We start from the raw sequence: 12,351 nt of genomic DNA on the forward strand, positions 1-12,351 counted from the left end.
TACACAAATCGGAGATAGCCACCGCTACTCAGGCGCCGAATATCAACCCCTGATGGGACACGGGGACGACGCCACGCCCCCAAACGCGTTTAGGGGTGGGGCCAACATATACTTTGAGCTACAGACTGGGGAGTTTTTTTAAAATGTGTATCTCACCAAGGCGCATAATAAAGTCCAATACAACGATATGGCCACGCCCAACAGGAAGTGAGATATTTTGACTTTTTTGGCACTTTTTGGAATTTTTTGGCATTTGTTTCGGACTTTAACGTACTTGTCCTACACCGTACATCGTATTGACTTCATATTCGGTGGACATGACCTCAAGGCATTGACGATAATATATTGCAAAGGAATTTTTGATATCTCGTAATTTGACAAGATGGCGGCTCTATGAATTTGGGTATATAAATTGGGTTCTTCCGGTGGTCGGACACTTACGCCACTTGGTAAACACATTGGAGATTCCCACCACTACTCAGACGCAGAATCTTAACCCCTGATGGAGCGCGGGTACGAGGCCACGCCCCCAAATGCGTTTAGGGCCGGGGCCAACATATACTTTGAGCTACAGACTCGGGAGTTTTTTTAAGGTGTGTATCTCACTAAGGCGCATAATAAAGTCCATACAACGATATGGCCACGCCCAACAGGAAGTTTAGGGGCGGGGCCAACCTCTACTTTGAGCTACAGACTCGGGAGTTTCTTAAAGTTGTGTATCTCACTAAGGCGCACAATAAAGTCCATGCAACGATATGGCCACGCCCAACAGGAAGTGACATATTTTGACTTTTTTGTCATTTTAAAACAGGAAGTTGGCCACCATTTCAGTTTGGAGTGTTTTAAAACCGTGCAAACGCACACATGTATGCATATAATGAATACTAACTTTTGTAATTGCCTGAAATGGAGGCCACGCCCCCAAACACGGTTAGGGCGGAGCCAACATCTACTTTCAGCTACAGACTCGGGATTTTTTTTAAGTTGTGTATCTCACTAAGGCGCACAATAAAGTCCATACAACGATATGGCCACGCCCAACAGGAAGTGAGATATTTGGACTTTTTTGGCATTTTAAAACGCACACATGTATGCATATAATACATGTTGCTTGAAAGTAAGTTTTGTGAATCTGACTTAGACAAACAAAAAATGGTGATGGGGCGCTGGCAATATGCCCCGGCCCTGCAACGTAGGTGCGAGGGCCCGTCATCGCCGCTTGCGGCTTTAATTTTCATTTGCAACAGTGGCCTCTAGAGCATCTTTCCGGAACTACAGTGAAGACCGCCATACCTGATGTCTTCTACCTCTCAGTTATGACCTCATTCTAGCGGTTTGTTTCCTCTTGTAATCTGTCAGATTGAGATCTAGATTTCCCCATCATTGGGATTAATATAGATTCTGATCTGAACATTGCAAGTTCACATTTGCCAGCTTGTGTTATGAATATGATGCAGAACCAAGGTCACGGTTAGAAAGATGAGCAGTCACAACTGGTTATTTTTTTTTATTGGTAAATAAAAAATGTATTGGTAATATAAACTACACCAAAAACCAGCAAGCAAACATTCAAGTACATTTAAGTTTTCCTTCACTCGTTATTTTATAACCATATGACTGATAATTTAAATTCAGCGTGTGTGATCGGACATGCGATAAATACAACAAAAAACCCTACTGCGTAACATATCCTAGCCTCACTACTTCATCTGCGCTTAACCATGTAGTGTAAGTTGACACCCCCTTGTTAAAAATGCACAGGCTTAACAACGGAGTAAAGGGAGATGTGCAGCCACTGAACAGAAATGGAGGCAACCTTTTTTTTCAGCGCGAAAAAGGCCAACAAACTAACACAACGGAACAGCCAACGTGATTGTACGCTGCATCCAATATATACAAACACACATACAGCTGATAGTCACAGGAACAAAAGCCTTCTTGTATGGAATCTCACCCTATTATGCGATTCAGGGCTGTTGTGTCTTTTTTAGCTGCGTCTGTGAATAGGTAAACAGGCAACATCAGTGAAATGATCTGGAAGGGTGAAAGCAGCCTTGTTGCTGTGGTTTTCACTGGAAGCAATACCGCAGAGATAGGTAGTACTACTTTGCAAAAAACACCGAACAAATCACCAGCTTTTTACACAAGGAAGTAGACTGGAAGGAGATTATAATGCAGTTAAGTGACATGTGATCCTTCAATACCTTGTTATAAACTTCCACCTTTTTATCTCTGGCTAACTCTTGGTGTCTATTTTTTTTCTTTTCTTTTCTTTACTTGACCCGGTTATCCCCCTTCAGTTCTATGCCACAACCCTTAAAGAAGCCCTCGGCCCTCAGCGCTTCTTTGAATGTCACTGTCAAGGAATTGATGGTCACGTCTGTCACGATCACTTTGCCAGAGGTCGTCCGCGTGGTGGTGACGCTGGACTCTGAGCCCTTCTTGTTCTTGTTCACAGCGGCGATGGTCACGTCCCTCTTGGACACCACCACCAGCTCGCACTCCGCCGCCTCTGCCTCCTCGGCCTCGGCCCTGATGGGCGAGACGGAGCTGGACTTATCTGCTGTAGCTGCTGCTGCTGGAGCCGTGCAGCCGGCGTCTAGTGGCGACGCTAACGACAACTCGCATGTGGCTGCCTCGTGTGGCACTGTGGTGGTGGTGGCGGCAATGCTCTGCAATTGGTCGGTCGTTGTCGTCATCATCATCATCATCATCGTTGCCGCCACGCCCTGTGCTCCCTCTGACGGACAGTCGCTCACTAAGCTGTCGTCGGGGATGTGGCCTGGGCTGTGGCCTGGGCTCACCAGGTCCCCCAGAGTTCTGGCTGTGTCACTCAGCAGCAGAAGGCCTGCATCTGGCACATAGGTCGCATTGCTGTCCACCGGCTCGTCCCCATCCAGCCCCATCCGCTGACATGGGCTGCACTCCTCTGGTGCATCTGTCACCATAGGAACGTCCAGCTCAGGTGAGGAGCAGTAGCCGTCTGAATAGTGAGGGCCTGAGAAACATGCAAGAAGAACAGGATCAGGAGAAGGATGATGTCATCAGTCTGATGTGAAAACAAATATCCCTAGCTGAACACAGATAAAACTGAAGTAATTATATTTGGGAAAAGAGAGGAGAGACAAAAGATTGCTACTATCCTTGAAACGAAGGGACTGAAAGCAAGGGAAACAGTTAAAAATCTTGGGGTCCTCATTGACAGTGACCTAAACTTCAACAGTCACATGAAAGCTATTACTAAGTCTGCATTTTATCACATAAAAAACGTCTCTAAATTTAGGGGCCTGATGTCTAAACATGATCTGGAGAAGCTAATACATGCCTTTATTTCTAGTAAAGTTGATTACTGTAACAGTCTTTTTACTGGCCTCCCCAATAAAACCATTAAACAGCTTCAACTTGTACAAAACGCAGCTGCAAGGGTTCTTACAAAGACAAGGAAGTTCGACCACATTACTCCAATTTTAAGATCGCTGCATTGGCTCCCAGTAAGCTACAGAATTGATTTTAAGGCTATGCTACTTGTGTTTAAATCACTAAATGGAATGGGACCCACATATCTACTGGATATGTTTCAGCTGTATGCACCAACTAGGTCACTAAGGTCAACGGAGAAGAATTTGCTGGTGATTCCAAAAGTCAAAACAAAGTGTGGAGAGGCAGCCTTTAGCTTCTATGCTTCAAAGCTTTGGAACCAGCTTCCAGATGACATAAAAAATGCACCCACTATTGATAGCTTTAAATCTAGACTCAAGACAAAGCTGTTCTCAGATGCTTTCCCCTAGCTTAAATTACTTATTCTTATTATTTTTATTTTTATTTAATTTGTTTTATTTTATTTTATTTTATTACCTTATGTTTTATCTTAATGTTTTTAAATGCTTTTTGACTCTAATTCATTTCCTTCTTTCTTCCCTGTTTCCTTTCATTTACATTTGTTAACTTTGTGAAGCACATTGAGTTGCACCTGTGTATGAAATGCGCTATATAAATAAACTTGCCTTGCCTTGCTTATGGGACAATAAGGAATCTAATCTAATCTAAGGACATGGGTCATCAGTGAGTGAGCACTGATAGTTTTTAGACAGCCATTAGTAATAGGAAGACTATGGTAGCCTATTATATGTAATGCCATTTCGAAAAGTCTTTCATATGGCAACTTGTCACTTACGGATCATGAAGATGATGCCTCAATAATAGTTAATCAGTGCTAGAGCACTAGGCCAGTGGTTCCCAACCTATGGGTCGCCAAAGATCCACGGGGGGTCGCGAAGCCCTCTTGAGTTTTAAGGGGTTTCATTTTAATACCATATGTAGCCCATGTTGAATAAATGACAAATGCATAGAAGCAACACAATTTAAGTGCTACATTAAACATTTATTCTGTTTTTGAACAAAGACGAATTGAGGAATAAAATGATGACTAAAATGAGTTTTCGGAGGAGACAGAGCGTATCAAGTGACTTCCTCTCATGCGGGCGCTGGGTCACCAAAGCTTACAATAGTAAAAACATGGGTCCCTGAAGAAAAAGGTTGGGAACCACTGCACTAGGCAACTTAGGCCGGCCGCACATCGGCTCCGACAGCACTGCGGCGCACTTTCGCTTTCGACATAATTCGGACCCCCAAACCCAATTTCACACGAACATAGCATTGATAGTCAATGGGCGGCGCCGACAAAATAGAATTTGTCTCTAATTGCTATCCGACATCCGCGAATGTCCACGGACATTGGCGCCAGTGTGCGGGGTTCTAATGAAAACAATGGAATCGAACTTTTGCGGAGCAGTGCTCAGCACTTTTTCGGAGCCTATGTGCGGAAGCCCTTAGGCAGCCACTATTCGATGGTAGCCGATGTAATGCAATTTGCGCGTGAATCATTTCTGAAGATTAGAAGTCTTTCACAGGACAACTTACTCATCCCTTACAGTAGCGATCATAAAGATGATGTCACAGTTCATCAGTGATGGAGCCAGGCAGTAGTCATGCACAGGCTGAATATTGTAGCCTATGTAATGCAATTTGAATGTGGATCATTTTTGAAGATCGACAGTCTGTCGTTGGACAATCAGTCACTTACTTAGTGTTCACACACGTCAGCTGAGGTGATGTCAGTGGAAAACTAGAAACGCTGCCCTTGTTGGTATTCGCGTTTGTGTGACGCATCTGTCCCCCTTTTCGGAGGCTTTATGCAATCAAGTCTTAATTTAGCCAGGCCAGGGAAAGGCTTAAAGGCGGGGTTACTCATTTGCTGTTAAAATTCTTCAGCAGTGCTGCTGCTGGCTTTGACATGCTTGGGTTTTCTTTTCTTTGTGTGTGTGTGTGTGTGTGTGTGTGTGTGTGTGTGTGCGTGTGCGTGCGCGCGTGTGTGTGTGTGTGTGTGTGCACCAAAACACAATCACAGAAAACTTACCACCAGCTGAGTCTTTGTCCTCGTCTGCCTTGATGGTTTCTTCAAGGATCATCATCATATCTGTCCTGTCGTCTTGTTGCTGTGGTTGTTCTACCTTGTGATCCCTCTCCTCCTCTATATGTTCTTCCACCCCCTCGTCGGTGTACTCTTCCTCCTCCTCCTCTTCCTCATATTTCTCCTCCTCCATGGGTTGCTGTGCTGGTGGGTTGGGGGGCTTGCTTGGATGTAGGCGAGGTAAGTTCCTTTCCACTAGGGTGGGATGTCTAGACCCCTGTTTTAGACCCTAGAGGGAGCGATATGGGGAGAAAAAAAATCAACTTTTTATTTTTATTTTCATGATAACGATATTCTGATGATATTTAAAAAATAATAATAATTATTATAATCACAACAGTTACTAATGACTAAAAAAATAATTACAGTAAGTACACTATTTTACATACCACTGCGTGGAAAAGGACTTTTCCCTTATTCCTCCTCTTCTCCAGGCGGCAGAGGATGCCAGCCCTCTCTCTGTCCCCTGGCCTGCACGGCCGCAACCCCTGCTCTAGGCTGTCTGTGGCCATGGTGCGCGTGAGGGAGAGGCGGATGCGAGGAGGAGGCTTCTCTAACGCCTTGTGGGCACTGCGGAGATCCATGGGGTACATGTTCTACACAGGAGAAAAGGTACAGTACATGCAGATGTTTCAAGTCAAGTCATATCACCTTCACATTCAACAGCAGGTAATGAAAGATGATAAATTAAATGAAAGAAAGGACAATAATAGTAGTAGAAAGGACAATAATATGGAAGACCACAATATAAGAATTTAAAAGGTTATACAATACAGTAGCTAGGCTATTAATGTAAAATAACCTGCAAGGAATGCATGAATAAAATATACTGCATAACCCGAAAAAGAGAGCATAGGCCTACACTCTTAACCACAAAAGTGAATTTTTGAATGCTGCCTCAAGTGTACAGACTCCTTTGTCCAGATTTACAACACTCGAAGAGAGAGTACCGTGTTGCCCCATGGTTACCCAATAGGCCCTACCTCCAACTTTGTTACGTATCGGTACCACCTCATGCACTGCCTCCCCATTCCATAACAACAACTGCATGACAACTCCAAAGTTTTCTATTAGCAGCCAGCACACCTTTTCATCCGATTATACAGACCACATACGTATATCACAGTTTTTATTCATTTTGTAATATTCTGTGTGGGGTAAAGGAGCAACTTGACACTTTGTAGGGTATCCTTAGGAAAATATGAAGGTATTTCACTGAAATTGAGAAAATCTCGTAAAACCTAACAGAAGTATGATTCACAATTTATAGGTTTAAGACAATAATAAAGCTGTGAAAGACAAAACGCAAACGAATTAAGTTTTAATAACTATTAATGCTACATAAAATTTACTTGTTATATGAACGATTGTTACCAACGTACAGTATGTGCTTGAGCTGACAAGATGTCCACAATAATAGGCAGTAGTGGTAACATGTTGTATAATTTGGTGTTAGTTTCCATGGAGACTATATTTTTTGTGATATTTTTGCATGCTCGGGGTGATTGGCTTGTTCTTTTCATTTCTGATATGATTAGAACACCAACTCAGAAAGGAGACAACCTGTGCTGTGCTGTCTGCGCACAATTTGGTTAGGATGTTAAAAGAAGTGAAAAAACGCACCTTCTGTTCACATATACAGTACTTGAGCACTTAAGCCCAGTTTATGCTCAGAAACCAACTTGTCTGCGCAGTGCTGCGGGGGATCTTTGTTTAGACATGTGTGCGCATGCGCGCAAATTGAGTGGCAAGAAAAGAGATGCGACAACATTCCCAATTCAGTTAGTGGTTCAGTAGCAGTATTCACACTTGTAAATACTGCTACTGAACCCCTGCAAGTAAGACTAGAAAGTGTGTGTGTGTGGGCCTATGTGTGTGCGTGCACTTTTAGATGCTGCCACTGAACCACTGCAAGTTAGAGTAGGAAGTGAAGTACAGTGTATGTGTGTGCACACGCATTTGTGTTGCATGCACTCTTAGTATGTCAGTTTGTAAAAAATGGGACTAAACTGGGCTTTCTGGGGATGGCTGACCTAGTGACCCAATGCAGATTCCAACCTCGTCTTCCCAACTGGGTCAAGTACCCCTTCCCACCATCCATCTCTGACTACCCTCCTTGTCACACTTTCTGAGGTTTTATTAGCAGAACACTTCAGGAAAGGTGGAAAACTGCACACAATATGTGAATCTCTGGCAGTGCACACATACCCGCAGGACCAGATGACGTGGCCGCAGACCCTTTCTTCGGTAGGCCAAGGCTCGCTCCTTCTCTTCCCTAGAATCACAAAGAATTCAGGACAAAGTCAATGTCAGTTTTATTTGTAAATAACCACAACATTAAGATAGATAGATAGATAGATAGATAGATAGATAGATAGATAGATAGATAGATAGATAGATAGATAGATAGATAGATAGGCTTTTTGTAATATAGTAATATAATAATGATGATAATAGTAATGATAGTTAATAGGTATGTAATAAACAGTTTATTGTGGCTAAAACAACTACTCACTTTTCCTCGTACTCCAGGACCAGTCGTGGGTCTAGTATGTGTTCTTCAGGTTCCCATGTGCTGTACCTGCTCAACAAACCCAAACCCACACAAACCAGCGTAAGCACTTAAGCTGCTGCTGCCTGGCCTGCCAGCATATATTACACGCAGCCAAACATACAAAACACACACAATGCCCTTCAGTGGCTGCACACAGTGCACAAAGCACTGCTCCCTGACGGCAATGTTGTGAGTCATTCGATGACTCAACTGGTGTATGAAGTCTGCCGTGTGATTGGATGACACTTTCTGTAACTAAGAGCCTAGGTGACATCGGTCAGTCTTTGCAGTGCTTTGCTAAAATCATGCACTGGCATTGATGGGGCTATTAGTGTTTCCTGAAAGAAGGCTATGTGGATTGATATTAAACATTCCCCTTGTGTAAATGGTCCGTTCAATTGTGGAGAGACACGTGAAATAAAGGATGTATCTTAAAGAAGCATGCCAGCGTATTATGATGATATGACTGGGCAAGTTGAGATGGCATTGTGTGATTTGTGCCAAGCCACATTTTAATAGAATCAACCAGGACAATATGTGATTGGATGCAATGCTTACTTTTGCGGCCAACCTTGCCACTTCAGGAGATACTCCACGTTTCCCTGAGGAAGAAGAAAACAAAAGACACGTTACTACAGCTCAGCACATGTATTGTATAATGCTCCATCATGGCTGTTGTGCACATGCTTCAGAGAAAGGATGTATGCCCCTTTAACCATCCAACTGGGGGCGGGGGTCTTAAGGGGGTGTGTGTTTTGAAATGGAGATTATAGAAGGTGACGTCAACGTCGTGATCGCCACTGTTGTGGTGACGTGTGCGCATATGGGTTTGCTCGCGAGTTCAATAAAAAAGGAGTTTCGAGAACATTTTATGGATGGGAATAGGTGGGGCCATGGTAACATGTAAACAAGTCGAATTGCGCAACGCGCTTCACAGAGAAAAGGCACGATGCCCCCTTCGCCACCTCTGTGCACACCCCCCCGCAGAGATTCGAGCCTACAGACAGCCAGAAGAAAATTCTGCGCACATGATGTGTTCTTAATCTGTCTAAAATATTACAAAATACTACACCATGTGGGCAACTCTGCTCATTACGAAAAATGCGTTTTGAAAAGTTGAATTAGCTCGCCTACTTGAAACATTTAATTTCGTAATGCGCAATGTCATTATTATAATTTCATTGGGTCAACAATCTCATTGATCTAACCTTGTGCTTGATCAAGTCGGGTAGAACATAAGAGCCGTTCTCGCACGGGGACAGCCCATATCCGAGTATCCGTTTTAGTTCCTCTGTACAAGTAAATAAACTGCGTAGCCACCGAACATTGGCTGAGCGCAGGAAGGCGCAGCTATACCCGGGCAACCCATACGTTCACGGATGGCAACGACACACGCGTTGTCACACACACCCCCTGGCCTACAAACGCTGCAGCTACGGTCAAGAGTGTTACAAAACACATCATTCCGCTGGAGGGACATGCTAAGTTCATCACACACTGCATATGCAAAACGGTCATCTTTACGCCAGTTGGTGAAAACTAACAAGTTCAAGTTGCTCCGAGTGACATAAATAATGTGACCCAAAAACGCTCACGTGCAAACGTGACAAAACATCAATGCGTAAACTTGGAATCTCATTCGGCTCGGTGATCTGCAACTCAATAGGTGTACGGTTTTTAATTAGTGATGGCGAAACAACTGCGAGTAAACATCCCGTCTCTATTTGTATAATAAGAAAGTCTTCTTACCTTTCTAACTCTCTTCTTGGTGATAGATTCAACGGCAAACACTTGTTCTCCGAGGGATGACAGCTCCATCGCCACTATGTTGGGCTTCCCGCACGCTATAGGAAGGACGCAAGTAGCTACTGCCTCCCTCTGTTCCTTGCAAAATATGTAAATGGCGAAAGTCCTGCAACGCTTTTCGAAATAAGCCAGTTTTGATATAATGGCCTCCCTTGTTCTCTGAGCTGGACAAACAGTCTATGTTTCCAGTGTTTTCTAGATGTTTCCAGCTATTCTCGCCTCTGTTTGGGAGTTTTCAAATCTGCGACACATCTCCACTGCCTAGCGCGTGCTTGCCAAGGATAGTGCACGTTCTGAATGCGCGCTCAATGTCCCCCTCTATTTGTCGAGCCCTGACGGCCGCACGAGTCCGCGCAAGGAAAAGTAGCCTATCCAAGTATGTAAGCTAAGTCACGGTCATGCTGCTTGGTTAAGCCTACATTCTCCCTATCGCTTCAATGCTGATCAAAATATAAGATGAAATAATAGTGATAATAATAATAATAATAATAATAATAATAATAATAATAATAATAATGCTAGAGCAGATTGTACCTTTTATCCAGACTATTTTCCAGACTTTTAATGAAACATTCAAATTTGATTTCGAATATCCTAGGGCTCTTGTAAAAATATGTGGATGGATATAGAAACAAATGAGAACGACAATCATGCGCGCGTATACAAAAACAAAACAAACATTCCGAAATTTCGAAATTTCTTTACATTTTAGTTCGTGTGTTGGGGGGGGGGGGGTATTTTTCCACTCGCAAAAGATGAAATGGCAGATGTAAACAAATGAAGGTGTGTCTTGTTGATAGCCGTTTTCTGTAAAAGCAAAACTAAAAGTGACTGGAAGAGCGGCCCTTTCCAGCGCGTGATGTCATTTACGGGAATGTTGAATGACTCACCACGGCAGTTCTACCCCCCCTTCCGTGGGGGTCCTGGAAATAATAATATATCTTTTTATGAGGGGGCCACAAGGTTATGGTGTTCTCTCCTACGCTTATGGATATCTCTTTGCCGCTACACCCACGTGCAATATAGCGCAGAAGAGATTTAAACAGTTGTTTCTATATGTTTTGCGCGTTGGCTCCTACTGATTTGCATTGTTTTAACTGTGCCAGCTATAAGAGGCTTTGAGGCGAGAGCATTTCAGTTTGGTAGATTGTGGGTGATTTTGCCATCTCATTACAGAGTTTGTGAGGTCTTTACCAAAGAATATTGATCACCAACAGTAGTCTGTCTCAAGGAATTGCCATCACTTTGGCTATGCCATTGTACCGAGTGCCAACATATTAATGATCAGGACTCAAGTCCATTTCAACTGTAGGCTGTTACAGTGCAATAAGTAAACATTACAATGATAGTGATGAAGTGAAAGCAAACAAATAGAAAGATTCTGCTGAGTAGCCTGGCATCAAAAGCGCAGTCTTCCAAAAACACACACACACACACACCTCTTTGGCATCTGATGCAATGTCCCTCAGTCAGTTGTAATGGTGCAGAAGAAGAGCACATCATGTTCAATAGAATTAGTCATATCTATGACAACAACCCTCTATCAGGGACAGGGTATACACTCAGGTTGCACCTAGTGAATGACTTGAGGCAGGGCTGTAGTAACCCTCTTTGGACTCAGTCACCATGACTGGGTCTTTAGTTCTACTGAAGTGTTAAACTTTTCCATGGACTCTACAAAGGTGATCTTGACAACAGCCCTGACTTGAGGCATCTCAGCCTGCCATCGGTGCATTGAGACAGGTTTTTCTTTGCTTTTTGGTAACAAACTTTAGGTAAACCCATATCTACCCGATATCTAACTTTCAGGGCATTTTGATATCCCATTTTCTGTGTGCATTTGTAATGTAATAATAATGTAATGCCACACACCCTATAGACACGTACAAATATCTGCTGCATTTCAGCTGTAAATCATCGAGAATGTGTTCTGAGACATTCCTCAATAGCCAAATCAAACTAACATCGTTGACGTTGAACAACAATGTGATCCTAGTCAGCAAACCTGTCTGACTGTTTGAAGCATGAAGGAATATGAAACAATTGATGAGCAATCAGAGCCACTTTTACCAATAGGTAGGCTATAAGCAACTGCATTGGGCCCTATCAAATAATTGAAAGCTCATTGAGAAACTCCAACTACTATTGTCATTGTGACACAGCACTCCACAGCACACAAGTGAACACTGTACACAACGAAATTGCATTTATGCCGCACCCTTGCAAGGGGGCAGCCCTCAATGGCGCCCCAAGGTAGCAGTGCGGTGGGACGGTACCATGCTCAGGGTACCTCAGTCATGGAGGAGGATGGGGGAGAGCACTGGTTAATTACTCCCCCACCGACCTGGAGGGTCAGGAGTCGAACCGGCAACCTTTGGGCTACAAGTCTGATGCCCTAACCGCTTACCCACGACTGCCCAGTGCTCACATAAATGAACGGAAACAATAAACATGTTGCAGAATAAACAATGAATCTGAAACAAATGTAAAAGATAGGTCCTATGGAAAATGTTTATTAGCG

General features: G+C 43.4%; 1 protein-coding gene across 2 annotated transcripts; it reads right to left on the reverse strand.

The window, feature by feature from the left end:
• Nucleotides 1-1,492: 1,492 nt before the first annotated feature.
• On the reverse strand, nt 1,493-10,326 carry cbx7a (chromobox homolog 7a). 2 transcript variants are annotated; one of them, XM_063222489.1, is made up of 7 exons: nt 9,774-10,326; nt 8,583-8,626; nt 7,986-8,054; nt 7,679-7,745; nt 5,860-6,066; nt 5,417-5,699; nt 1,493-2,998 (listed from the first exon to the last, which is right to left on the reverse strand). In XM_063222489.1, exons 1-7 carry the CDS (start codon nt 9,840-9,842, stop codon nt 2,274-2,276), a joined length of 1,464 nt encoding a protein of 487 aa, XP_063078559.1. In that variant the 5' UTR covers nt 9,843-10,326; the 3' UTR covers nt 1,493-2,273. The 2 variants fall into 2 exon arrangements, with proteins under 2 accessions (XP_063078559.1, XP_063078564.1); XM_063222494.1 differs by having other exon boundaries at nt 7,986-8,051; nt 9,774-10,324.
• Nucleotides 10,327-12,351: the final 2,025 nt, after the last annotated feature.

This window comes from Engraulis encrasicolus, chromosome 2 (assembly GCF_034702125.1).
Source record: "Engraulis encrasicolus isolate BLACKSEA-1 chromosome 2, IST_EnEncr_1.0, whole genome shotgun sequence".
NCBI classification, from domain to species: Eukaryota; Metazoa; Chordata; class Actinopteri; order Clupeiformes; family Engraulidae; genus Engraulis; species Engraulis encrasicolus.

Bases quoted from the DNA above. Each gene is read 5' to 3' on its own strand.
- cbx7a (XM_063222489.1), bottom strand. From the start codon at position 9,842: ATGGAGCTGTCATCCCTCGGAGAACAAGTGTTTGCCGTTGAATCTATC. The intron at 8,055-8,582 runs GTAAGCATTGCA...GGGTTTGTTGAG, and splicing joins TGGCAAGGTTGGCCGCAAAA to CAGGTACAGCACATGGGAAC. The intron at 6,067-7,678 runs GTATGTGTGCAC...TCTCCTGTGTAG, and splicing joins CACGTCATCTGGTCCTGCGG to AACATGTACCCCATGGATCT.